The 25,095-nt window shown below is 48.1% G+C and overlaps 1 protein-coding gene and 1 non-coding gene across 17 annotated transcripts in view; one reads left to right on the top strand and one right to left on the bottom strand.

The window, feature by feature from the left end:
• SLC22A23 (solute carrier family 22 member 23) overlaps window positions 1-25,095 on the bottom strand; it is a 178,473-nt gene that overhangs the window by 104,932 nt on the left and 48,446 nt on the right. Inside the window, exon 3 of one of the 16 annotated variants that reach the window (XM_054505752.2) lies at window positions 14,333-15,508. The exons of 14 other annotated variants lie outside the window; for them this stretch is intronic. Coding sequence is in view for 1 of the 2 variants with exons in the window: in XM_045866446.3 (XP_045722402.2) it covers window positions 15,501-15,508 (8 nt within the window). In the remaining variant the exon portion in view is untranslated. Of the gene's footprint in view, window positions 1-14,332; window positions 15,509-25,095 lie in introns of those variants that run through there. One more of the 16 variants, XM_045866446.3, reaches the window with a different exon arrangement.
• Window positions 126-232, top strand: LOC123838067 (U6 spliceosomal RNA). The gene has a single exon (XR_006789403.1). It is a non-coding gene; the product is annotated as a U6 spliceosomal RNA (small nuclear RNA).

Below are 25,095 nucleotides of genomic sequence, written 5' to 3'. Positions count from 1 at the left end.
TGGCTGGAGACGGAAGTGCCACTGATCATATAAAAGGCAAAGTCAAGCGGGGCAGGGGCCCAGAGAATGAGGGGCCCGCACCCCGGCTTGGAGGCGGGGAGACGGAGGGCCTGTGTGGAGAAAGGGCCTTCTGTGCTCGCCTGGGCAGCACGTGAAACAGGACGGCACAGAGCAGATGAGCGTGGCCCCTGCACAAGATGACAGGCAAAGTCATGAAGCATTCCATGTTTTGAAAAAGGAAAAAAAAAGGCCTTTTGACTTGGCTCAATGAGAAGCCGGTAGGATTTCGAAATGCAAATGGCAGATGGAAGGAGAAGGCACTTCAGGTACAGATGAAGGTGTGGGGAGGAGGGTCGGGAGCAGAGTGAAGAGGGGCTCCGAAGGCAGGAGAGCCCTGGGGAAGGGGTGAAAGAGCCCTCCTGCTGCTCCGACGGCACCTCCTCCAGGAAGGCCTCCACCCTCCTGGCTGGGGCAGTTGCCCGCACCGCGCACCAGCTGTGCCCAGACCGGGTGCAGATGCCTCTTCCTCCCTCTGGTCCGTAAGCAACATGAGGATGGGCAGGTACCCCCCTTCCCTGGCTTTAGTGGGGGTCACATCCAGGGCAGCCACACCATAACAGAGAAGTCAGGCTGTCTCTCCAACTGTGGGTTGCAGCAAACTCAGTTAAGCTGCAGAATCAGAGCGAACATGCTGATTCTGTTCTAGAGAGACCACGGGCGCCCAGAGTCACACTGGTGAACGAAGAGGTGGGGCGGGAAAGAGTCAGGAGACCACTGAGACAAGCAGGACCTCCCGTAGGCAGGGCAGTGGCTCTGGGAAGGAGGTGTGGGCGCCTCACACCTGGGGTGTTCTCTCCTCCAGAGAATGCATGCTCCGAGAGCACCTCAAGGCCCTCCCACAGCCTGGCGGCCACTCCAAAAACAACACGACATACACAGTCTGCCTGGCTGAGGACACTGCTGCTCGGCAGCTCCTGGGAGTGCTTCTACCACAGCCCCGGACACACGGCAGCGCTAGGTGACATCTCCATGGGATCGGTTTACCCGGAAAGCATCAACGATGGCCCACACTGACTCCTGCGTGCTTTCAACTCTCTCCACCCTTCGGTACTGTTGACGCTCCGGACGGCCCCTCCAGCCGGGCTGCACTTGTCAAGGGGGTGTGCTGGGAGGCCAGAGGTCAACATGGCCAACGGATCAATATGGTCACTGGGTGTGCACAGGGAGAACCTGGTAGTTCTCCCTGAATTAAAGGCCAACAGGACATGAAACCCTCAGCCATGTGTCAGGACTTTGTCTTGCAAGACTCGAGGGGCACTGAAACAAAACTTTTTATAGACGCTCATTACTGTCATTACTCCTCAGGCAAGAGGCCTCCATTTTCCTTGAGAAGCATCAGTTCCTCTCCTTTCTGTACATATTCCCTGACAACTCCGACCTCCCGTCACTATCTGGGGGCCATCAGTCTGTTACTCAGAGGTCTCAGTTCTGACTTGGGTTCAGACACCCTCTGTCTGGCCATAGGTACATCTCTTAACCTCTTGCCACGGCAGATTTTAACAGGAAGGGCGAGCTGGGCTGCAGTCTGGGCCCAAAGCTGCAGCTCCAGCAAAGCCCGTCTTTATAGGACAGCCGGCCTGGGCCTCCCTGCCAGCCTACCATGTCGGCGCTGTTCTCTCCATGATGTGAGTCCGATCCCCTTAATGAGCTCCCTGCGGATGCTCTCCTGTACCCGGCCTGCTTCTGAGACAAGTTCCACTCTCTGCTGTGCATAGACTAGAGCAGAAATTTAAAACATCTTTCTTTTCTACCAAAGGGTTAGCTTAAGTGTCTTCTCCCCCCGAGACACTCTTTCTTCTTGGCAAACGTCTTATAATCTACTAGATTAGAAGCTCTCTGAGGGAAAGGCCCACATTTCAATGATAATCTATAAACCTTAAAGATCATCAAATGCTCGCTGGGAAAGCTCAGCGTATGCTTCTCATTTTCAAGGATGAAAGTTTTCTCTCCTGCTATGAGACGCTGTCAATGAACTCAAGGACACCGAGCAGCAAACTCAGGGTATTGCACTTGCCAGGCGAGGGGTGGGAGAGGACAGGGCGGATAGCGCTTCTACTTGGTTTTGGAAATTTTAGCTTCTGTGAAAGAGAAAGGCAAACATACCTCGTGGGGATTGGAATGCTGCCATGTTTCCTTTCCCTCAATATTAAATTTCTCCCACTAATTCTACCCCTGCTCCGTATCACAAGTTGAAAACAAGCTGAAAACCTAAACCTCTGGAGGACGTGCTTAAGGCAGAAACTTATGCAATTCCCACTTGAAGTCATGCAGCTGGGTGAGCTCAGATTACTGATGACTTCTCCAGCCTCCCTCAGTTCCCAGCAGAAGCCTTTCAAAAGGTTCCTGCAGTTTTGTTCATTAGGGATGATGAATAACGTGCAGACATTTCCCCAGTGTTGGGGATCTTAGAACAGGATCGATTTAAATCTTTGGGGAGGGGGGCAAGGGAGAGGGAGAGAGAATGCCTGTGTGTGAGCAAGAGACAGAGAAGAATATGAAGAACATGATGACAGATAGGGGGAGAGAAGGTGAGAGATACAGAAATCCTAGATGTTCAAGACACAGTTGATAGAAAACAGGGCAGGAATGGTGCTTGATATGTGAACAACATACTGACTCTACAGGTCCAACGGGGTGAACGGTTTGCCCAAACTTGACAAGTTAAGCAGGTTTTGGAAATATTTAGGTGGAAGTTGCAAATGAACAGAAGTCCGTTTGGGCAAACAGGAGTGATGTTGTTAAACACAGCACCTACACTAGCCTACCCTGTAAGGTCTGACACAGATGGGTCAGGTGTGGGTAGGAGGTCTTCCTATAAACCACAGGAATAAGGAACTGATAGGAAGAGTATCAAGGGAGTAACATGCATGTACCAGTTAATGGTATTTATATACATCTGAGTCCCCCTAACAATGGCCTGCCAATGAAACATTTCTTTTTTTTTTTTTTTTAAGATTTTATTTATTTGACAGAGAGAGACACAGCGAGAGAGGGAACACAAGCAGGGGGAGTGGGAGAGGGAGAAGCAAGCCTCCCGCCAAGCAGGGAGCCCGACGCGGGGCTCGATCCCAGGACCCTGGGACCACGACCCGAGCCGAAGGAACTAGACCCCAATTTTGTAACTTATTTACTCTCTACAAAACTCTACACACCCAAGGTCAATGCTAATACTCTTTCATGTTAGTCCTAACTCACATCAAGTAATAATTAAAAAAAATTGTACAAACGAGCTGTTTGCAAGGACAGAAAACTGCAGCAGGTTTGTGTATTAGTCATGAGCTATGTTCTGCAGAACCAATCATCTCTTAACAATTTCAGAGGCTTACAACACTGCAAGTTTATTTCTTGCTCACACTACATGCCCACTGAGGGCTGGCGGGGGGCTCTGCTCATCACTGTCACTTGGGGTGTGGGTTCGAAGATCAGATACCATCTTGACTGTTGCTGGTTGATGTGTTACAGGCCTCGAGGCTGTCTCACTAGTGATTAAATGCTCCGGACCAGAAGGGACATATCAATTCTGCTCACAGCTCATTGGCCAGAACTAGACACACGGGCCTGCCCCATCTCAAGGGAAATACTGGCAAGAGGCACCAGTGACATCCACACTCTGCTATGTGCAGCTCATCCTTTTAAAATGTCTCAAATACACATCATATGGGAAGACACTGATATGATTTCCTGGATGCCCTGTGTCCTTAGAGAAATAGCCGACGTCTCTAGACCACTTTCTATGTCAATTACAGGAGAGCAGAATGGGGCTGACCAAGTCACCTCAGCAGTGAGGGGTTTCAGGAGCCTTCCCCAGTAACAATGTAACAATAGGCAAACTTAAAGCATCGGTACCAATACCACGAGAAGCAGTGATCTGGTGAAGGGCGGGACTCTCCAGGTAGACACACGGATAGCCCCCCTGGTTCTAGCACCTACTAGCCGAGCAGCCCTGGCCAAGTGACCGGCCTTCTCTGTGCTTTATTCACCATCTGTGAAGGGGGACAGTAATAGTACCATCCCCCCCCCCCCGTCACCGTAAGGGTGGAATGAGGAGTAAGGTGCTAGAACAGTGCCTGGCAGTGCATGGTGAGCCCTGTTTTTTGTCAATCCTATTCTTTTTCTTATCCTCATCATCTGGACCTCCCTTCAGCCATATTTCTTTCAAACTAATTTGCTACTGCAACAAGCAAATTGCATTCCTCACAATAATCCTGTGAAGTAGGTCTAAGTATCCCCGCTTAAATCATGAGAAGACCCAAACCAACTCAGGTTTCAAATCTATCTGTCCGAGGCTGTCTTCTTTCACTGCAATGTTCTACGTGGGTTGCTCCCATATCGTGAGTGCAAGGGGGTCCACTTAATGTAAGGAAAATGACCCAGTATGTGTTATTCCTCCACTTGTGCTCAGAACTCTCCAAAGAGGGGCTCCTGGGTGGCTCAGTCGTTAAGCGTCTGCCTTTGGCTCAGGTCATGATCCTGGGGTCCTGGGATCGGGCCCCCGCATCGGACTCCCTGCTTGGCGGGAAGCCTGCTTCTCCCTCTCCCACTCCCCCTGCTTGTGTTCCCTCTCTTGCTGTGTCTCTCTCTGTCAAATAAATAAATAAAATCTTAAAAAAAAAAAAAAAAGAACTCTCCAAAGAAGCTGTTCTGCTAATCCAACAAATAGAAGTCAACATTTTCTCCATCGGGCTATATGCTGTATGCTTGGCAGAGTTAAGACAGCAACTCTCAGCTCTCTGTATGCAGAGCGGGCCAGGCTCAAGCCTCAGATGCCGGCCAGGAACCAGGAAAGAAAGGGTGGGGATGAAAGATGGCAAAGTGGAGATCCAAACTCTGCAGCCTGCAACTCAAATATTACAGTAGTATTTTTATCCATGCCTTTAGTCTATATGTTATATACATACACAATCTATATGTTATATACATGCATGACAAGTTCGAAGATGCATTTCAGTCCTAGTCTGAAAGCTGCTACTTTTCCACCTTGACTACAGCCATATCCTTTTGCCTGAGGGCCTGATAAGGTGCCAGGAACCCACCCTGTTTGTCCCTGTCTGTACTAGACCGGGAGGGTCCCCCTGGAAGGCACAGGATGATCAAGTAGCAGGACTGGTCAATAGGTAATTAAATGCTCCAGACAGTAGGGACGCGTCAATTCTGCTCACAGCTCATTGGCCAGAACTAGACACACGGAACCAGGAAAGTCCTTTAAACAGAGGTTGGCACATTATAGGTTGTGGGCCACATTTGGCCCAATGCTTATTTTTGTAAATAAAGTGTTACTGGACCGCCCATTTGTTTATGTGTTACCTATAGCAGCTTTCACACTACGATGGCAGAGTTGAGGAGTTACATGAGAAACCATATGGCCCCCAAAGTCTAAAATAGTTACCATCTGGCCTGGTACAGAAAAAGTTTGCTGAGCCCTGGTCCCGAGTGCTGCAGTAAGGGAGGGTGCTGGGAGCAAAGGTCCCTGCCGAGCAAGAATGGGGTCGCTCTGGGGCGCCTGGGAGGGCTCAGTCGGTTAAGCGTCTGACTTGTGGTTTCAGTTCAGGTCGTGATCTCAGGATCGTGAGATCAAGCCCTGGATCAGGCTCCGCACTCAGCCGGGAATCTGCTTAAGATTCTCTCTCTCTCCCTCTCCCTCTCCCCCGGCTTGTGCTCGAACGCCCCTCTCCCAACATGGACGTGCACACGCTCTCTCCCTCTCTCTCTTAATAAATAAATAAATACATAAATAAAATCTTAAAAAAAAAAAAAAGAATGGGGTTGCCTTGATTACCACTCACGGGCAAACCCTTAGGCCCAAGGGCATAGGGCTCGCTTCACAAATATTTTCTTACGTGCCAGATACTAGGACACAACAGTGGGCAAGATAAACTCAATCTCTGTCCTTTGGGAATTTAAAATTGTGTGTAGGGATAAAGATGGGGCCTAAGGGAAAGAGGAGACACAGAAATATGTAAAAAGGCAATTACAGGCCAAATAATGGTGATATATTTACACAGCAGTGAAACAAATGAGTTGTAGCCATAAAGGTCAACATAGATGCATCTTGGGAATAATGTGGAGAGAAAAAAAGCCCACAGAAAAACACATGCCATATGAGCTGACTTACTAGAAGCCCCGAGCCATGCAAAATGAAATGCTATATTGTTTATGGATCCCAAAAGATGAGGCATTATAAAGAAAAGCAGGGTGAGGAGTAACAGCATAGCGAGGCTCATGGTTAGTGGGAGGGTGGCAGGGGGACAGGGATGGCCGCGGAGGGGCTGTATAGGGCATTTCAAAAGTCACGACCATATTCCTTTTCTAGAACTGGGTGGTGAGTACACAGAGATGCATGGTGTCAGAATCTTTTCCAGCCAACCTATATTTCATTAGCCCTTTTATGTCTGCTCGATATTTAATCGACTAAATTTTATAAGTAGAAACATGGGATGAGCGCTAGGATGAAGTAAGAAAGACCCCAGAAAGTGCTCTGGGCACACAGCGGAGGGACCACTAACTCAGATGCGAGGGCCAGGAAGAGAATCCTACAGAAAATGGCACCTGTCACTTAAGGACTGGAACAAATTTCACCCTGAGAAGAAGTCAGGCAAGAGTGTTCTAGCAAAGAAGAGCCTGTGCGAGAGCCCAGAGATGCAACAGATTGCAAAGTTTTCAAGGAACTGAAACCAGCAAGCGAAGTGCTGCGCAGGGAAAGCAGGGCTGGCGAGGGTCCCCTGGGGCCACGCTAGTAAGCCTCGTGAGCCACAGGGAAAAATGTGTGCTTTATTCCAAAAGCAACTTGAGCCTTGGAGGGATTTTGGCCAGGGAGTGTACAGACATGATCAAAGTTGTCTTTTAAAAAGATTGTTCTTGCTGTGGCAACGTCAGTTTACTCAGCTAGCCTCAAGTCCCCTCTGGTTTCTGCTAGGCTGAGAACAAGGCCAGGGACTGCATGCATGTAGCAATGATGGACACCCCTACTGCTTAAACAAGTGAACAAAACCAAGAAGGTGTCAGGCCAAAATTAGCAGGCACATCATTAATACAGCAGATGCTTATTGACTACAGACCACAATAAGCAGAAACACAGAAGTTTTGTGTAGGTCACTTTTTTGTATGTTGAAATAAACACTAGTGCAGATAAATACGAGTGCACTAGCTTACAACGGAAAAGACACTCCATGGTGTCTTTGCAAAGCCAAGCAGATGAGCCTTCTCTAAAAGGAAGAATCTCCTACCATATGTCAACTTTATATTAATAGATTGTAATCTATCGTTCTCATTTTATTTTTTTTAAGATTTTATTTCTTTATTGGAATGAGAGAGCGAGAGCACAAGCAGGGGGAGTGGCAGGCAGAGGGAGAAGCAGACTACCTGCTGAGCAAGGAGCCCCACGTGGGGTTCGATCCCAGGACCCTGGGATCACGAACTGAGCTGAAGGTAGCTGCTTAACCAACTGAGCCACCCAGACGTCCCATATCATTTTATTTTATTTTATTTTATTAAAGATTTTATTTATTTGACAGAGAGAGACACAGTGAGAGAGGGAACAAAAGCAGGGGGAGGGGGAGAGGCAGAAGCAGGCTTCCCGCCGAGCGGGGAGCCCAATGTGGGGCTCGATCCCAGGACCCTGGGATCATGACCTGAGCCAAAGGCAGACGCTTAACGACTGAGCCACCCAGGCGCCCTCATTCTTATTTTAAACAGGCATTCTATCTAAAAATGCCTAATTCTAATAAATAAATAAATATATAAAATATAAAAAATAAAAATGCTTAATTCTTTAAAAGTATAGGCAAGTGAAGACTAAAAGTGCTACAAGTACTTTTAAATCAGAGCAACAGGAAAATCAGTTAAAAACCACACTTCTCTAGTGGCAAGAACAATCATGGGTATATATGATGCTACCAAGAAAACAAAACAGAAGACCAGCCCTGTCTTCTGGTTTCGTCATCACACCGCCTAGTTCGAGCTTGGACCTTAATTATGCAATCATGACCATGTTTTGTTGCCTCCTGTTACTTCTGTTTGAAACAATGTCAACCTAATCTTTTACTTATTAATGCTGACAGTGAGTTAGGCCAGATTCCCCAAAGATCTTCTCCAAAGAATAGCGTGACTTTAAGAGTTCTCCAGACTCTATGACTGAGCAACTCTGTTTCAGAGTACGGATCTAAAAGAAGTGAAAGCAGGGCCTCCAACCCACACTCGGACAGCCATGCTCAGAACAGCAGTAGTCCAAACAGCTGAAAGGTAGTGGAGATGTCAGTGTCCGTCCCAGAGAAATGGATACACAAAATGTGGTGTGCGCATACAACAGAGCATTATTCAGCCTTAACAAGGAACTTCAGACACAGGCTACAACGTGGCCAAACCATGAAGACATTGTGCCAAGCGATATAAGCCAGTCACAAAAGGACAACTGCTGGATGATTCCATGGACATGGGGAACCTAGAGGAGTCAGACTCACGGAGACAGAAAGTAGAGGGTGCTTGCCAGGGTCTAGGGGGAGTCAGTGGTTGATGGGTATAGAATATCAGTGCGAGATGAAAAAGTTGCAAGAGGGATGGTGGAGATGGTGCACAATGGGGTGAGTGACTTTTTTTTTTTTTTTTAAAGATTTTATTTATTTATTTGACAGAGAGAGACACAGCAAGAGAGGGAACCCAAGCAGGGGGAGAGGGAAAAGCAGGCTTCCCGCAGAGCAGGGAGCCCGATGCGGGGCTCGATCCCAGGACCCTGGGATCATGACCTGAGCCAAAGGCAGACACTTAACGCCTGAGCCACCCAGGTGCCCCGGGGTGAGTGACTTAATGTCAGTGAGTTGTGCACTTACAAATGGCTACAGTGGGAAATTTTACATTGTGTATATTTTATCACAATAAAACAAAAAGTTTCTAAACACAGATGCCTTAATTGGGCCACACAATGGCTGAGTTTATTACAGACTAGACTTGGTTCCCTTAAAAGTCTGTGGATTCCTTGGGGAAGTCCCCCAAGGTCACAGCAAGCCCTTGGCCGAGTCAGGGCATCCCCGACCACCTGGTAGCCCACGTGGTAGCCCACATGGTAGCCCACACGAGCGCCCGCTACCGGCCACATGGAAAACTTTAAAAACCCCTGTCCTCAGGGCAAAACACGTCTCAGAGAACACTTGGTTGCCAGGACTGGGAGATGCATTAGAGGGGGGATGTTGTGAGGGCAAATATGGTCACCTAATTTTTTTCACTTCATCTTCTTTAAACAGCATCCACAGAACAATCCATTAGGCTGCCAAAATACTGTAGCAAGTGACCCCGCTCTGAGGTCAAGCAGCGTGCCGCCAAAATAAACGCATCGTGCCCCATCTGACCCGGCGAGCAAACTCCCTGTGAAACATCCGTCCCTGCAGGACACAGAGAAGAGATAGCAATACTATGTTTTTAAAAGTACCTTTCCTAGGGGCGCCTGGGTGGCTCAGTCGGTTAAATATCTGCCTTAGGCTCAGGTCGTGATCTCAGGGTCCTGGGATTGTGTCCCACGTCGGGCTCCACGCAGAGCAGGGGGTCTGCTTCTCCCTCTCCAACCCTCCCCCCCTGCTCATGCTCTCTCGCTTTCTCTCTCAAATGAATAAATAAAAAAATCTTTTAAAAAATTACCTTTCCTAGGTCTTTGATTCCTTGGCAAGATGGACTTTTAAAGGACTCAGCTCAACATTAGCTAGAAACATGACATTGGCGCCACCAAGTCTCAGCAAGCACCTTAGAGTTCAGAAAGGGACAGGAGGGGAGGGGAGAGAGGTAGGCAGGAAGGGCTGCTGGGGGGAGGTGGCCCTCGCAGTCACTGAGGGAGACATGCAGGCCTCCCAGCTGAAAAGAGAGAAGGAAAAAGAAACACCCACTTGTTCCACAGAAACCATGAACAAAGCCAACATCTATGAACTCTGAAAGTGGCCACTTGTAACTCATTTCTCCCTATTCCTCCTCCAAAAGTTGGCTTCTTTAGAAAGTTGGGGGAGGGGCTCAAAACAAAGCAGCCACGGGAGGCTCAGGGTCCTTCTGAGAGTCCTGTTCTGAGTGCCACAGAGGAGAGAGGCACCGCTGGAGACAGCCATCCCTGCGGGCTGGGGGCTCCGAGGGCCCTCGGTCCCCAGCGCTCACGCTGGACATGGTAGGAGACAGTCCCCAAGCCCAGAGCGGGCTTCGAGGGCCAGCCCTTTTGTTTCCCAGATGAAGAAAGGGTGTCGGCAGGATCCAGCAACCCCACTTCTGGGTACACGCCCAAAAGAGCTGAAAGCATTACTTGCACAGCCACGTCCACTGCAGCGTGATTCACAACAGCCAGGGGGGCGGGGGGAAGCAAGCCCAAGAGCCATCAGCAGACAAACAGGCAAACAAAATGCAGTCTGTACCTGTAAGGGAGTATTACTCAGGCGTAAAGAAGAAAGTCGGACACAGGCTACGACATGGGTGAACCTGGAAGACATCAGGCTGAGTGAAATAAGCCAGCCACGAGAGGACACACACTGGATGAGTCTACTTTTGCATGTCCCTGGCATCGTCACGTTCACAGAGATGGAGAACAGAAGGGCGGTTGCCAGGGGCTGCAGGTGTGGGGGGCAGAGGGGAACGGGGTGTTCGTGTTTGATGGGGACAGAGTTTTAGCCGGAAATGGATGGTGCTGACAGTTGCACAACAAAGTGAATGTACTTAACGTAACTGAGCTCCACACTTAGACATGGTTGAGATAGTCAATTCTATATGTTTTTTTTTAACCGCAATTTAAAATTTTTTTTAAGTTTATGCAAAGAATTAGAGCGTGATCAGAGAAAGAAGCTAGTGAATTCTGAGTGGACATCAGGAAGGCCTCTCTGAGGAGGGAGGAAGGGTGGAGGGTGGAGCACTCCGGCATCTTTCATTTCTGCTGCTCCCTGACCACACCACATCTTTATCTTTTCAGGCTGTTCTCCAGCCGCCACCTCCCCCTCCAGCCTCATGCAGGTCTGAACTCAGCAGGGTGATGGAGCTAAGGCACCTTATCAGCCCTGGGTGGGAGAGAAGGCTGTCGTCCCAACTTGTGTGAAAACCTCAGAAGACACCCAGGAAAGCGAACACTGCAAGTCATGGTCAGCCGCTGGAGACCCACCACGCTGGGCAGTTGTTAGTGAAGAACTGGGTTCTGGTTTGCCCAAACCAGTTGCAAAGATTTGCCCCGCTGTTGGCCTTTTTTGCTAACTCTGCAAACTTGAGGTCATTTGTCTCCAAAAGAATACTCAGCTAGTCAAAGGGTGAGCTAATGTATGAAAGTGACCTCATAATTCTGTGTTTCAAAAACAGGCCCGAGGGGCGCCTGGGTGGCTCAGTCGTTAAGCGTCTGCCTTCGGCTCAGGTCATGATCCCGGGGTCCTGGGATCGAGCCCCGCATCGGGCTCCCTGCTCCGCGGGAAGCCTGCTTCTCCCTCTTCCACTCCCCCTGCTTGTATTCCCTCTCTCGCTGTGTCTCTCTCTGTCAAATAAATAAATAAAATCTTAAAAACAAAAACAAAAACAAAAACAAAAACAGGCCCGGTTCGGGATGAGACGAACAGACTTCTTCTGGCCTTGGCATTCCCAGGCCAGTTGCCACCATCTATCTGTCTGTGAGCTCATTTGGAACAGCAACCAGCTGAAAGCCACAACCAGGCATAAGGGAATGGGGCTCTCTTGACAACCTCTTGGCCTAAACTAAATCTCACATCCAGTGACACTGAAGAAGAAAAGGTCTGGAAGAAAAATGCATGATTGCCTGGGAAATTTATATGTGCTCAGCCATCTCAAGTAATTGGCTTCAAATCATAGAACACACAAATCAGATTTTTAAAGATTCCCCTCCATGAGATGGAGAGAGATCTAGGCACCTCCTGTGTCCCTCTACCCGCCTCACTGCCTCTTTCCTCTGGGCCCAAAGCCTAGTCAAGTCCTCATTCAAAACCTACATGTGCAGGCCCAGAATGTCTATGTCTATTCATGTCTGCAATGACCTCAGTCTTCAGGCTCTCCATGAGGAAATGTCCTTAGAGCCCAGAGTAAACCTATTTCTCTCAGGGGGCCAGAGTGATGAGGTGTACTTCGTGCTCATCTGCAGGTTTAAATATCCGCTAAGGAATGACCTTGGCTGAGATGTATCCCCGGCAGCTACCCTGGCTCCATTTCACCATCAATCTGTGTTATATATGAAAGGCTGGATAAAAACTGGGGAGCTGGCCTGTACCCCCCCATGAGACACTTGGCATTCCCAAATCTGGTATGCATCACTGGGCCCTGAGGGAGGATATAGAATATGTGGAATTCTGCTTTCTTTATTTTCAAAACACTAGTTTCAGGTCCTACAGGCTTAAATTTTAATGCTGGCTGTGGGTCAAACCATTGGCTGGACAGAGTTCGAGCCAAGGACTCTAACACTGACGCTGGAGTCCTGCCTAAAAGCCCCACACGCCAGTATGAGTGAAGCAGAATACGTACTGTTGATATCGGTCCCAGTCTTTGAGTGAACTTGGTGAACTGCATGGATGGAATATAGAGGAACAATACCCTGACTCTTTGTAATGATGAAAAGTTTCTCACACTTACCAGAAACCCCTGATGAGATTTTTTTTCCATTTTTTAGGGATGCATCACTCATCCCTCCAAAATTCTTATTAGGTATCTACTGGGCAGGCACCGTGCGACACACAGAGGATGCAAGATCAGCTCTGTCCCCTCGCTCATAGAGCTACAATGGAGATAATGGCAATGATCCAAGGGGAAATCAACTAAAAATGGTAGGGAAAGGGAAGATGGTGACCCTATGTCATCATTCATTCTTGACCAGCCCCTAATTTTAGGCTCATTAAAACATGATTTGCACACAAATGTCCTCATCAAGTCACTGAGACTTTATTCTGACTGCTACCAGTTCCTTAATCAATAGTCATGGAACACGGTTGAGCTCACTTTTAAATCCAGCCAATTCTTTTGGTGTCCTGTCCAAATCAATCTAGTTCATGAGGATGTCCTGAGAAATCTCAGCACATTATCTCTAGAATTTATAACCAGCTATATGACAACTTCAGTTGTCCTTTATCCTCACCTTTATCATGCGGGAATTGAACTAATCCAGCTTTACTATTTCACAATCATACACCTACATCTCTTCTGTACTACTGTTACATAGATTTCCATCCTGTTAATGAGTTCATTCATTCAACCAACTCATATTTAGATACCCTTTCTGTGCCAGGTACAGAGGACATAGTGGAGAAAAAGAAAGATAAGATCCTGCTTTTGTGCAGTTTACTCTAGAGTGGGTGAGTGGTATGCATGGAAATGCAAACAAACAAATATATTTTCAGGGAGTGGTAGATGTTTAAAACAAGGCAGGTGATTTTAAAGGAATTTCTGAGTGCTGAGTGGACAGGTGGTCTGAGAAAGGTTGGCAGAAGTCACATGAGCAGAATCGTAGTGACAAGACGTGGCCGGGCCCACAGAGGTCAGGGATGGAGTATTTCTGGCAGAGCGAAAGGCTCGTACAAATGACCCAGGGAACACGTGAGAGACCAGCATGTAAAGAACCAAAAGTCAGTTTGGCTGGAATACAGTGTGGAAGCAGCAGGGGTCAGACCACACAGAACCTCCTGGACCATGGTAGGAGTTTACATCGCACGATAAAAGCTGTTGGAGGGTGTAGCAAAGACCACTAGTCATCCTCGACCCCCACTCTCCCCCTCTTCTTGCAGGCAGATGTCCGTACAAAACGAGACAGCATTTCCCAGCCACGCTTGCCACTGGTGGTGGTGGGGGGGGGGCAGGTTACAGAGCTGTGGCCAGTGGGATGTACAAAGTGGCACCTACCAGTTCTGGGAAGTGACCTTAATGGGAAGAAGTGCTCCCTCCCCTTCTTTGCCACCCCTCTGCTGGCTGGAATACAGACAGGACAGCTGGATTAGCAAACACGAAGGGTCTGGAACCCTAGTGTCAGCAGACTATCCGAGTCAGCCCTGGGCTGATTACCCTGATAGCAGAAATAAACTTCTACGTTGTTTAAATCCCCGTTGTTTTGGTTTTCAGTCTTTCACAGTGAAGCTATTGCTAACTAACACAGAATAAAGTAGGCGAGTATGAGGTCTGACTCATGTTGTACAAATATCACCCTGGTTGTAAGTGAAGGATGAGTTGTAGAGGTTCGGGCAGGAAGCAGGCAGATCGGTCAGGAAGCTCTTGTGATTATCCAGGCAAGAGATGAAAGGCTTTGCCTCAGGAGGCTGCTGTGGAGGTGGAGAGAAATCGAGGGACTCAGAATACAATCTGGAGCAAGAGCTGAGGGGACAACTTGATCACGAGCAAGGGAAGAAGAGGTGACTTGCACATCTTTGCCTGAGCCCCTACATGGAGGCGGCTCTCCTTACTGAGACTGGAGAAGACCTGGGAGCAGGGGCTTTGAGCACGTGGGAGGGTGAAGGTGCTATGCTGGCCACAATGGAATTTAAATGCCTATGGAATACCCACGAGGCAGCTGGATAAAGGCGTTTAGGACTTGGTAGGGAGGTCAAACTTGATGATATAAATCATATGGAGATGATTTAATGCCATGTTTCTAGCAGATCCAGCAATATAGTAGACCACCAGCCACCTGGAGTGACTTAAATTTAATTAACTAAAATGAACAAAGATTACAGATTCAGTTCCTCAGTCCCACGGGCCACATTTCCAGCGTGACTAGTGGTTTGAGCTCTGGCCAGTGCAGAGAACACTTCCCTCATTACAGCAAGTTCTCTCAGAAAGCTCTGGTCCAAACCTCTTTAGAAATCGTTCAAGGGGCCCCTGGCTGGCTCAGTCAGTTCAGTGACTGACTCTTGGTTTCATCTCAGGTCATGATCTCAGTGTCATGAGATCAAGCCCTGCAGCGGGCTCCGTGCTTAGCTCGGAGTCTGCTTGGGAGTCTCTCTCTCCCTCCTTCTGCCCTTCCCCCTGCTCACTCTCTCTCCCTCCAAAATAAATAAATCAATCTTTAAAAAAAAGAAATGGTTTATTATGATTAATTTGCCTTGTCTCATGGGACTACGTGTGAGCGAGAATGGGACAGAAAAAAGAAGCATGCATTTTCCCATTTGGGTTTCTTTTTTCTTTTATAATGGAGACACACAACAGCTACTACTCCTCCTTTTTTGCCCAAATGCTTCTGGTTCAGGTTTATAAACTGCTGATCATAATTGTCAATATTTGAAGAGACCCCAGGGCTGTGTAACTTTTCAGAAGGTAATAGTCCTATGGTTTTCATTTGTTCTTTCATTCCAAGTTGATCATGAACCCTTTTAAAAGGGCAGAAGGAAGCAAAGGTGATCTTGCAGGTGCTGGAGGCAGCCTCACCTGTCCCCTGGACGGCCCCCGCTCCCCGCAGATGCTGGAGCAGAGCCACGAGGGAGTGGAAAGGCCAACTGTGCAAATATTCGCTTCCACTGTCACAAGACTGAAAGGAAAAATGCCAAAAAGGAGAGCTTAGAAAAACAGCGAAAGAGCAATTATCCCCTGAAGAGAACATGAAATAAGACCCTCCAGTGACCCCACAAAGGAAATGGAAAATCAGATCCAACCAGGAACAGGTCAGAGAACACCACTGTGTTCTTGGATATGATCACAAAGGGAAAAATGGGATTTGGGCTCCGTGATAGCCTGGGACTTCAGCTTGGGCCTCACTGGGTGGTGCCTTCTGTCATTCAGTTAAACCCTAAGAACAAGATTCATGTAATCCTAGAGTAACCTGATACTCCCTGACGATTCCAAACTCACGTGAAAGTTCTAACAGTAATCCTTACACGTGGCTCATAGGCTCTATGTGCGTGAGGTTCAAGAAACCACCTAGAACACGAGGAAGCTGCACGATGTCCAAAGAAGACCATTTTTTCAGTGATAAAACTTTCAAAAAGAGGAACGGTTTTGGTAAATTTCATTTATGGGTATATTTCATTCATTCATTTCATTACAGATTTGGAAGATGAGTTCTCCATGTAACTTCGGCCCCGGATGCCGTAGACATCAAAGGGGGAAATTACTCCGTCAGCCTTGTTAGACTGCACAAACTAGTATTGCTTCCTGGCAGCCCACGGGACAAGAAAGGAAGGACCCCCAGAGTCATCTCCCCAAAACAGAGAACAAAAAGCCAGTGGTGTCTCTCCACTGCCCAAACCTCTTGTCCCCTTGGCCTGAGCTCTTCGGGAAAACCTTCCCAGCCCTTCCTCCACTGCATCTCTGCCTGGCCCCCACCGCAGGGGGGTCATATCTGGGCTGACCAGGCTCCTCAGTGAGAGGGGCTGAGGTCAGGCTTGGGGAGGTGCCTCGCCCTCAGCATGTTGGAGAGCGAGGCCAGAGAGCCAGAGCGGAAGCTGAACCACGAAAGGGACAGGGGAGCAGGGAGCAGGGAGCAGGACTTAGCCAAGCGGTCAGTGCAGTGAGGAAGTGGGCATGGAGGGCAGGAGGGAAGAGGACAAGGGAGAGCAGGTCCCCCCGGTGGGGCCATGTTCTAGAACACAGACTTCTGAAGTTGGGTGGGAGGACTGTGGCCATCTGTGGATGTGTTCTTGGCAGGCTACAAGAATTTTTAAAATTTTAGTTCCAGTGTCAACGAAAATCTGAGTCTATATTGACGTAAGTGGAACCTGGCTCATGTAGATGAGTAGCCTGTAACCCAGGGTGGACCTGAGATTTCTAGGCCCACGTCTGCATCTAGAGGTACACTCACAAAGGCCAAATGTCTCCCCACCAGGTTGCATGAACGCAGGCTTCACAGTGGTCCGCATACAGTGGCAGGAGAACTGCGTGGCCACACGCATATGACAACACAGGCCCCAGGACCTTGGCCGAGCCTGGCGTTGGGCAGAGGATGTGAGTCTTGCACCTGCTGTCTCTGTAAAAGCCAACTTCATTAGCACAAGAGTCCCGGGAAACAGGCAGACGTGAAGGTTTCTAGTCTCAATTCCAGGCATAAATGGATTAAGTATCTATTTAATTGATGTTTTAATAATGCCACAAATCTAACTGTATCTTCAAGAGAAGTAGCCAGGTTGGGGGAGCCATCAGGAGGCGCTCCATTAAAGTGAGGGACTGAGGCATGCTCGTGAGCAGTGGTGGGATGGGCAGTTGGAACAGCCGTGCTGGGAGGCCTTAGCATTGCCAACATCATCTTAGCAAAATTACACGAAGAGGCATCATGTACGCTGGAGTTTTTCAAGTCCAAATGCCAAAATAGATTAAATACGAAATTGAATCTGAAGCTATGTCTTTCTGCTATTTAACCCAACAAGGGCAGGAGGTGATTCTGTTTCACGAGAAGACCATCGTCCATCACATTAAAGTACCGCTATTAATCTGGATTGTGCTGGCTTTCAAGTTGGATGTTGTTAATATTTTGCTCTTATAGTTATTTAGAAGTCATAAGAACGAATGCAAACTCCTATGGGATATGTTGTACACGTTACATTTTAAGACAAAGAAAAAGAGGGCTTTTCGAAACAACCCAGACACTGGAGCCACATAGACCTGGCTTCCACTCCCGGCCCCCCTGACTCTGGTGTGGGACCTTGGGCAGGTTCCCTCCCTTACGTGTCAGGTTTCCATGTGTAAAATGGGGATAGTAATGGTGCCCACACACAGAACCGTGGGGTGGATGAAATATTTAGATTGCACTCAGCACAGCATCAATGTACATTGTAAAAGTCCAGTAAGTATTAGTTCTTGCTTAGAAGCCCCACTAGTGAAGTAGATAAGGTCCAGGGACAAGCAGTCCCAGTTTCCTTATCTATAAAATGGGACCATTAGCAGGATCTACTTTATATGGTTAGTATGAAATTTAAAATATATGTATGGAGGTGTGGGGGTGTGTATGAATGAGTAAGTTAGCACAGTACCTGAACTTAGAAAACACTCAATAAATACCTTATTTTTGTTACCAAACAATTATCATCATGACCTCTTCAGCTTCTCCTTTTTATTCCTTAACATCAAAGCACTACTCATACACCATGCTCCATACACGTTAGGCACGTGCTAGAATGCACGAAAAGGGAGGTCAGCAGGCAAGGTTCCCCTCAGCTATTCTGTCTAGCCCTTGCTCATCAGAATTGCCTATGATTCTTTCTAAAAGGAAAACAGTGAGATTATCTGCTTATCCATCCACCCATCCATCCATCTATCCACCCATCCATCCATCCACCCACCCATCCATCCGAGTGAGGGAGTGATATCTGAGATACCAGACAAAATCGTGCTTTGAGCACCGAGGCCAGCTAAACAGTGAGCAAATGACCAGGGAGGAAGGGCCAGGTGGCCTCCCAGCACCACCTCCCATATACTAAAGGAGGGCAGTCACATGCCCTCCCCAACACACACACACACACACACACACACACACACACACACACACACACAAAGAGGCCAGTAATATTTATCAACACGGCAAATTGTTTGTATCCCCACATGCAGCTCCATCTCAGGAGCGAGCCCCTTGTCGCCTCTACAATCTGAGCCCAGGGCCTTATGCATATAGACAGATAGGCCAGCTTGACAAATTGCACAGATGTCAGGGAAAAAGAGTCAGAAATTCCAAGTCACACCAGAACTAGCGAAAGCTCTCTCTTTCTCGCGTAAAAGTGTTGTGACAGAGTAGGGGTCAGGGGGGGTGGGCTGGATGAGAACGAGAGGGCCCTAATTCCTCCCTCACCCCCACCCTGACAAAGGTTTGGAGAGAGTTCTGAGCCCCTTCTCAGAACTGGCACAAAGCAAAATCCAAGCCCTAATCTCTCAAAAGGCACAGGTTGGAAGGGACACAGGCACCTTCCAGTTTTCAAAGAAGAGCGGGCAGAACCAACTCTGGGTGGACACAAAGACACAAAGTTCCCTTCTCTAGGGGAATCATCAAAGGCCCCACGGAAGGAGGAAGGGACAGAAAAGAGCAGAACAACAGCCCTCAATCAGACACCCATCATTTTCCCAGCTCTGTTCCATGCAGGTGGCTCAGGGGGAACCCCACACTGGGGCTTCTGAGCTGTCGAACATGGCCGCCAGAGAGGCCCTGCGGTCTCCTTCTGGGGCATCCGGCCCAGCTGTAATGCTTCCCTGGCTCCTCAACTCCCCAAAACTGGTTTCTATCGGGGCAGAGTGCACAGCTTTAAAGATGCCTAGAGGCTCCGGGAGTCCAACTTCACAGAGAATCACCACATCCAGAGTCTCAGCAGGAGGGGAAGGGAGGGCCCACCTGCCACGGACTTTGGTGGCTTCCAGGGAGAAGAGTTGAATGGGTCCCCACAATCCAGGAGCGAGCCTAACAGGACATCCCTGCTCAGCCTCAGACACCTGGTCCCCAAAGGCCTGGCTGCTGGGCTCTGGCGTCTCATTCTGGTGGAAGGAACACTTCTCCAAAGGGGGAGGCAAAACCGACAAATAAAACAAGGTGCTGCCCACCATCCCACCCCAAATACTGGCCAGGTCTTACACATTCATGGACCAGCAACTGGAAGGTGGCAGCTGTGAGCTTTTCCTCCTGAGGAGTCATTTGGAAGGAACAACAGAATACCTGGTGCCACTTCTCAGGAAAGCTCCTCTCCATACCCTGACTCACACCTGTCCTCGGAGCATACGTTTACATACAAATCACGTCAAAAATGGGAGCGGCCATCATCCCGACGTGGAGGGGGGCAAATATACTTTCAAAAGGCACAGGTTAGAAAGGACACCAGCACCTTTCAGCTTCCAAAGACAAGGAGGACGCTCGTGCAGGGGACAGATCATTCCACCCCTGGCAGACCTCCGGGATCTCACTCGGGCCCTAAAATGTACCTGCTTGGGGGCATGGAAATGTCGTGGTAGAACAAGGCAAAAACAGGACCTCAGCAGGTCAATGGCTGCATTAAGGGACAGCAAGCAAGTTTCCTGAGCTAACATTTAAAACTACAGAGAAAATGTATATACTTTTAGGGAAGGGAAAGGGAGAGCTTTTTTTTTTTTTTTTTTAAAGATTTTATTTATTTATTTGAGAGAGAGAGAATGAGAGAGAGCATGAGAGGGGAGAGGGTCAGAGGGAGAAGCAGACTCCCCACTGAGCGGGGAGCCCAATGTGGGACTCGATCCTGGGACTTCAGGATCATGACCTGAGCTGAAGGCAGTCGCCTAACCAACTGAGCCACCCAGGCGCCCGGGAGAGCTTTTTTGAATATGTGTAAGATAAATCTTGAAAATGGCTACCAGTAGTCTACTTTAGCGTCTCTTCTCAACAAATAGTGGGGTATTGGATACTCAGGTACTCATGTCCCACAGAAGAGACAAGGTCCCTATGTATAATTTGTCCAGGAGAATTCTTCCTTTAGTTTATTATCCTCTTCAGCTCCCAAAGTGGTTAGGGTTTTTAAAATGCAGTCTATGGAGCTCTGAATGCATGTTGGAGGAGAAGTACTTTATTAAGTCAGCCACTGGAGAAATGATTATGAAGCAGATTCTTAGCCCCTCTGACCCCCAAGTTATTCTCCTATGGAATCCTAAGCTGGTAGCCAGCCCCAGACCCAAGTTCCTCGTTAGCTGGGTTTTCCAAGCTTGTCGTGAGCTCAGAGAGGCCCTCACCTGAGAAGGCCCTACTGGGAGAGAAAGGTGCTGATTATCTCGATATAGGATGCCTGCTTTTGGCACGACGGTGGCTGTCACGTGGCAAGAAGCAGGCGCCCAAGCAACGCACCCACCATTTCTCTGGATCGTGGCTTCTGATGGTGATCACATGCATCCTCTCTGCACAATCCTTTACAGATGAGAAGATGGATCGAGTTGTTAAGTCCCCCTTGCCCCAAACCCCAGTGGATGAGTGGTGGGGCACGGCTCACGTCTCACGCTGGGATCCCTCCCAGGGGCTTTTCCACTGCTGATATGTGCTCGCACACATGTGTGCGTACATGTGCATGGGAAGGACGGGGGGTGCGGTCTTCACATGCTGCCTCCTGTGCGAGCCACACAACATCGTGGGGAGAACAAAACCGCATCTCTAACTCACTGTGGCTCTGAATGCCCAGCTACTGAGCTGTGAAAATGTACTGTTTCAGGTGACTTCAAGGAAAAATAGGCAATACAGATTTGCCTTCCAATTCAATTTTTTTCCACCCAATTATAATGAACACTTACCAATGTTAAAAAGGGATTTTCTTGCCCAGCAATGTGGATGTACTTAAGCCACTGAATGTACACTTAATGGTGAAATGGTAGATTTTATGCTACATGCATTTAACCACAATAAAAAAAAATGTTATTTTCTTTCTCAAATACTTGACATCAGGACAAGACAGTACTCCTGTGGGGAAAACATGTAAAACCTATGTTTGAAATCATGTAGATTACGTTAATCACTAAACTGAACAACAGTTGCTTTTGCCCTCGTTGCCTCTGCCCTACTGGGCAATCATTGCTTCATCCAATGGACATTTCTCAATCCTGGTCTTGCATCATTTGACACCCTGCTTGGCCCCTTCCCTAGCTCCCTGGGCATCAGCCTATTCGCACTTTCCACGGACTACTCAGGCTATCCCCTCCCATCTCCCCCGACTGGTTCTTCTACCTCTGCCCATTTATTTCTCATGTTACACAATCTCTGGGTGATCTCAGTTATTCTGCAGCCCTTAACTGCTACCAGGATGCTCAGGACACACAGACCTTGCTCCTGAACGTCTGAAGAGCCACTCACCTGAGGAATCAACCCCCTCGGATGTCCCTAGGCACCACCAAGTCATCATATCTGAACTGAAGCTGTCATCCTCCCCCACCAAACCTGCCAGAGGAAGGGAGTGGCCAGGAGCTTCAAAATCTATAGGACCTGGATCAGAATGCCTGGGCTGCATCCCTTGCCCCACCAGTGGGAGGGAAATCTATCCACTTGTCCAAGCTGGTCACCCGTCCCCTGGTCATCCTTCTCCTCATTCTTCAGTCAGATAGGCTGTGGACTGCACCTCCTTATTTCTCCTTCCTTGTGCCCACGGCCTTCTTCAGAATCTTCTCCTTCCTCACCTGGATCCTGCAACAGCCTCCCAGCTTTGAGCCTGGCCTTCTTCCTTGGTCTGCTCTCCTCTGCTGCAGCCTAAGTGATCCCCCAAAGCACATAAAGGTTTGCCTTTCTTGCTTGAGACTCTTCGTGAGCCTGGTGCTGTCCGAGGGTCATGGAGGAGAGGACCTTTGTGCACAGTCCCAGCCTCCTTCCCAACCACAGTACCCAGCATGTACTAGGCTCTCTGGCCCCTGAGCACCCCCTGCAAATAGCAAACATCCACTCTCCCTGATCCTACCAAACTCACGGTTCAGGGGTCTCCTTCTGACACTCTCACTTCATCCAGGGCCTGTCCCTGCATCCCTACCCACTAACCTCTGAGTGTCCCAGAGGGCAGGCCGGTGTGTCTGCCTTTGTGCGCTCAGCACCTGACAGCGCCCCGTAAGGGCTCAAGTTGCTCCCTGGGCACTGAGTAAGTACTCGGATATTTGCCAAGCGAATGAGTGAAGGAGAAAGTAGTCTTGTGTTTCCAAGAAGGTCACCAAAACCCAAAACATAAACCATCCAAAGCAGTTTTCCTGGCATGACAGTCACACAATCCAAGGGCCACGCACATCTGCCTGGCTTCATGCCCCTCCAGCACTGAAGTGCAGCTTAGAATTCAAAAGAAGGCTCGGTAGAGACCAGTGGTTTTCCATTTGGTTTGGTTGTTACTGTTAGACTGTTACAGCAGTATTCAGTGCTGTCATAGAGGATCCACTGGGGTTTTTTTTTTGTATTTGTTTTCCATCCATGTTCCCCACAAATGGGTCCAGGAAGGGACTGCACAGCTCCACAGAATGCAGTGTAAAAGCCTGGGCCCTGACTTAAGAGCCAGGGGCGACAGAAGCTTACAGATAAAGCAGTTTGTCACTGACTCAGAGTTGGTCCATGGCAGAGCGCACACCATCGCTCAGATCTCCTGATTTCCAGATCTTTCTACTTCCACTGCTAGTGTGGTGAACTGCTTTGTTTCAACTGAAGCACCACTAAAATTCCAGTCTGGGAAAAACCTAGTCCCGAAGGATGCAGACACAGCTTTTATAACATCCTCCACTGCATGGAAAAGGCATCCAAATATTCCAATTTCAAAATGCCAGATATCAAAATTTCTGTTTTTCCCTCTGATCTGGAGACAGGACTATCCTGCAAATTTAAAACATCCAAAGAAATAGGTGCTTTGAAGCCTACTTATATTTAGGCAATATATACATGCTGACCTGCTTAATGGGTCTCAATGGTGGCTCGGAGGAAGAACCCTGGATTCCATCTTCACATGCAAGTAAGGCGAGAACTCCTTCCATGCTCTTCAGACATACAGACATTGTATTATTATTTTTTTTTTTCAGAGAAAAGTCTCAATATAAACTCAAGCTCCGGCTAACATGTAAGTAGGGATAGAGAGGTTTATTCATCTTTACTTGAAGTTTGAGAAAAATTAGTTGTCAGTGGCGTTTTCTGGTTCTCTGCTGGATGACTCATCCTAGGAGGGTCAGGTCAACGAGAAGCATGGCCCTGAGTGGCCACCTTGCCATCCCGTCTCCTAGGGACTGGAGCTCGCTCACCAGGAGCTTCTACTGACTCAACACTCCGTGGCTATCCCAGGAGCTATGGTTCCTCAGAGGTGGGACAGAGGGAAGGCAGAGAGATGGAGGACAAATACTTCATTACCTTTTTTTTTTTTTTTGCTTATACATTAATTCCTTTGCTTTTCAGTCCACCTGCAGGGTGAGTAAAGCTTCTAGTGAAGAAAAGACTGGTGCAGAAACCTTAGTCTGTTCTGATTTCCTAGCTACTCTAGTCTGAACCTGGAGAAAACTAAAATTCTTCTGAAGCTTTAAAAAAAAAAAAAAGCGTTTGTCATAGGCTTTTGGTAAACTCTGACTCACTTCCTTGGTGGAAAAAAAGCCGTGTCCGTAGAGCTGGTACCACCAGAAGAACAGGCTTCTGGCTCTGTTGTGCTGCTCTGGGGAGGGCCCAGGAATCTGAAGCCAGGGACAGATGAGAGAGGAGAGAGACAGGCGACGGTGACCGAGCACGCATTCACGGGAAATTGTCCCTTCCCCCAAACGCAGTGCAGATATTTGCTCCCCAGCAGAAGTGAGCCACAAGCCAGTGGAAAGTCTCTTCTACCTGATAGTGGTAATCACCGGTCTCTTCATTCCACAGTTCAGCAACTCACCATGTTCTGGCTCAATCCTTTTTTTTTTTTTTCTTTTTTTAATGTACAGCATGACTTTGATGCTTAACAGCCCAGTTGGCTGAAATATGTTCCAGGGAGTCATAGTTCAGAAAGACGTCAAATTATAGAAATCCATGCAGAAGTGAGGAAGAGTCACCCTACACCAGCACATTAGGAGCTACTCAACGACTTCAGCGAGAGGCTAAACCCATCAGTACCATGCGAGAGGGAGAACATCACCCCGCCCAGAGCAAACTCAAGACTTTTCCGAGTCTAGTTACCAATTAGACGTCGCTTCTCCTTTTGCGAAATACTCAGGAACTTAGTCACCTGTGATATTTCTGGTCACTGCTTGATTATGTGTAAAATTTGTCCAGTTATTTAGGCTGACTGGGTTGAAGGAGGGTTATCTTAATGAGAACGTGAAGCTTGGAGAGAAGTTTTCAAGGAAATTGTTCACTGTTGTCGGGTCCAAAAACAGAAAAAAGAAGTGATGTTCAACCACCAAAAGTAACTAAGATATGGTCTTTGCCAGCAAAAAGTAGTGTTCATTATTTCAAATGGGGGTTTTGGTGGGGGGAGGTTGTCAATGATGGGAAGGGGGAAGACAGAGATCAAATGAAGGGAGAAACTAGAAAAACTATTTACATTAAAAAAAATATCTCTCCCATAGACTTAATACATCTAACACCAAATTAATTTAAGAAGCAATAATCTCTCATAGGCTTCTTTTGAAGAAAGATACATCTGAAACGATACTATGTTTCCATGTCTATGATGTTAGGAGTCCTTGCTGGAGAAGAGTTCATACCACAACACATCACGT

The sequence above is a fragment of the Mirounga angustirostris genome, unplaced genomic scaffold (genome assembly GCF_029215605.1).
Source record: "Mirounga angustirostris isolate CCGP_5_RB_7025 unplaced genomic scaffold, mMirAng1.0.hap1 SCAF_8, whole genome shotgun sequence".
In the NCBI taxonomy this organism is placed as follows: Eukaryota; Metazoa; Chordata; class Mammalia; order Carnivora; family Phocidae; genus Mirounga; species Mirounga angustirostris.
Note: the sequence above shows the minus strand (reverse complement) of the source record. Positions and strands in the feature narration are given on the sequence as shown.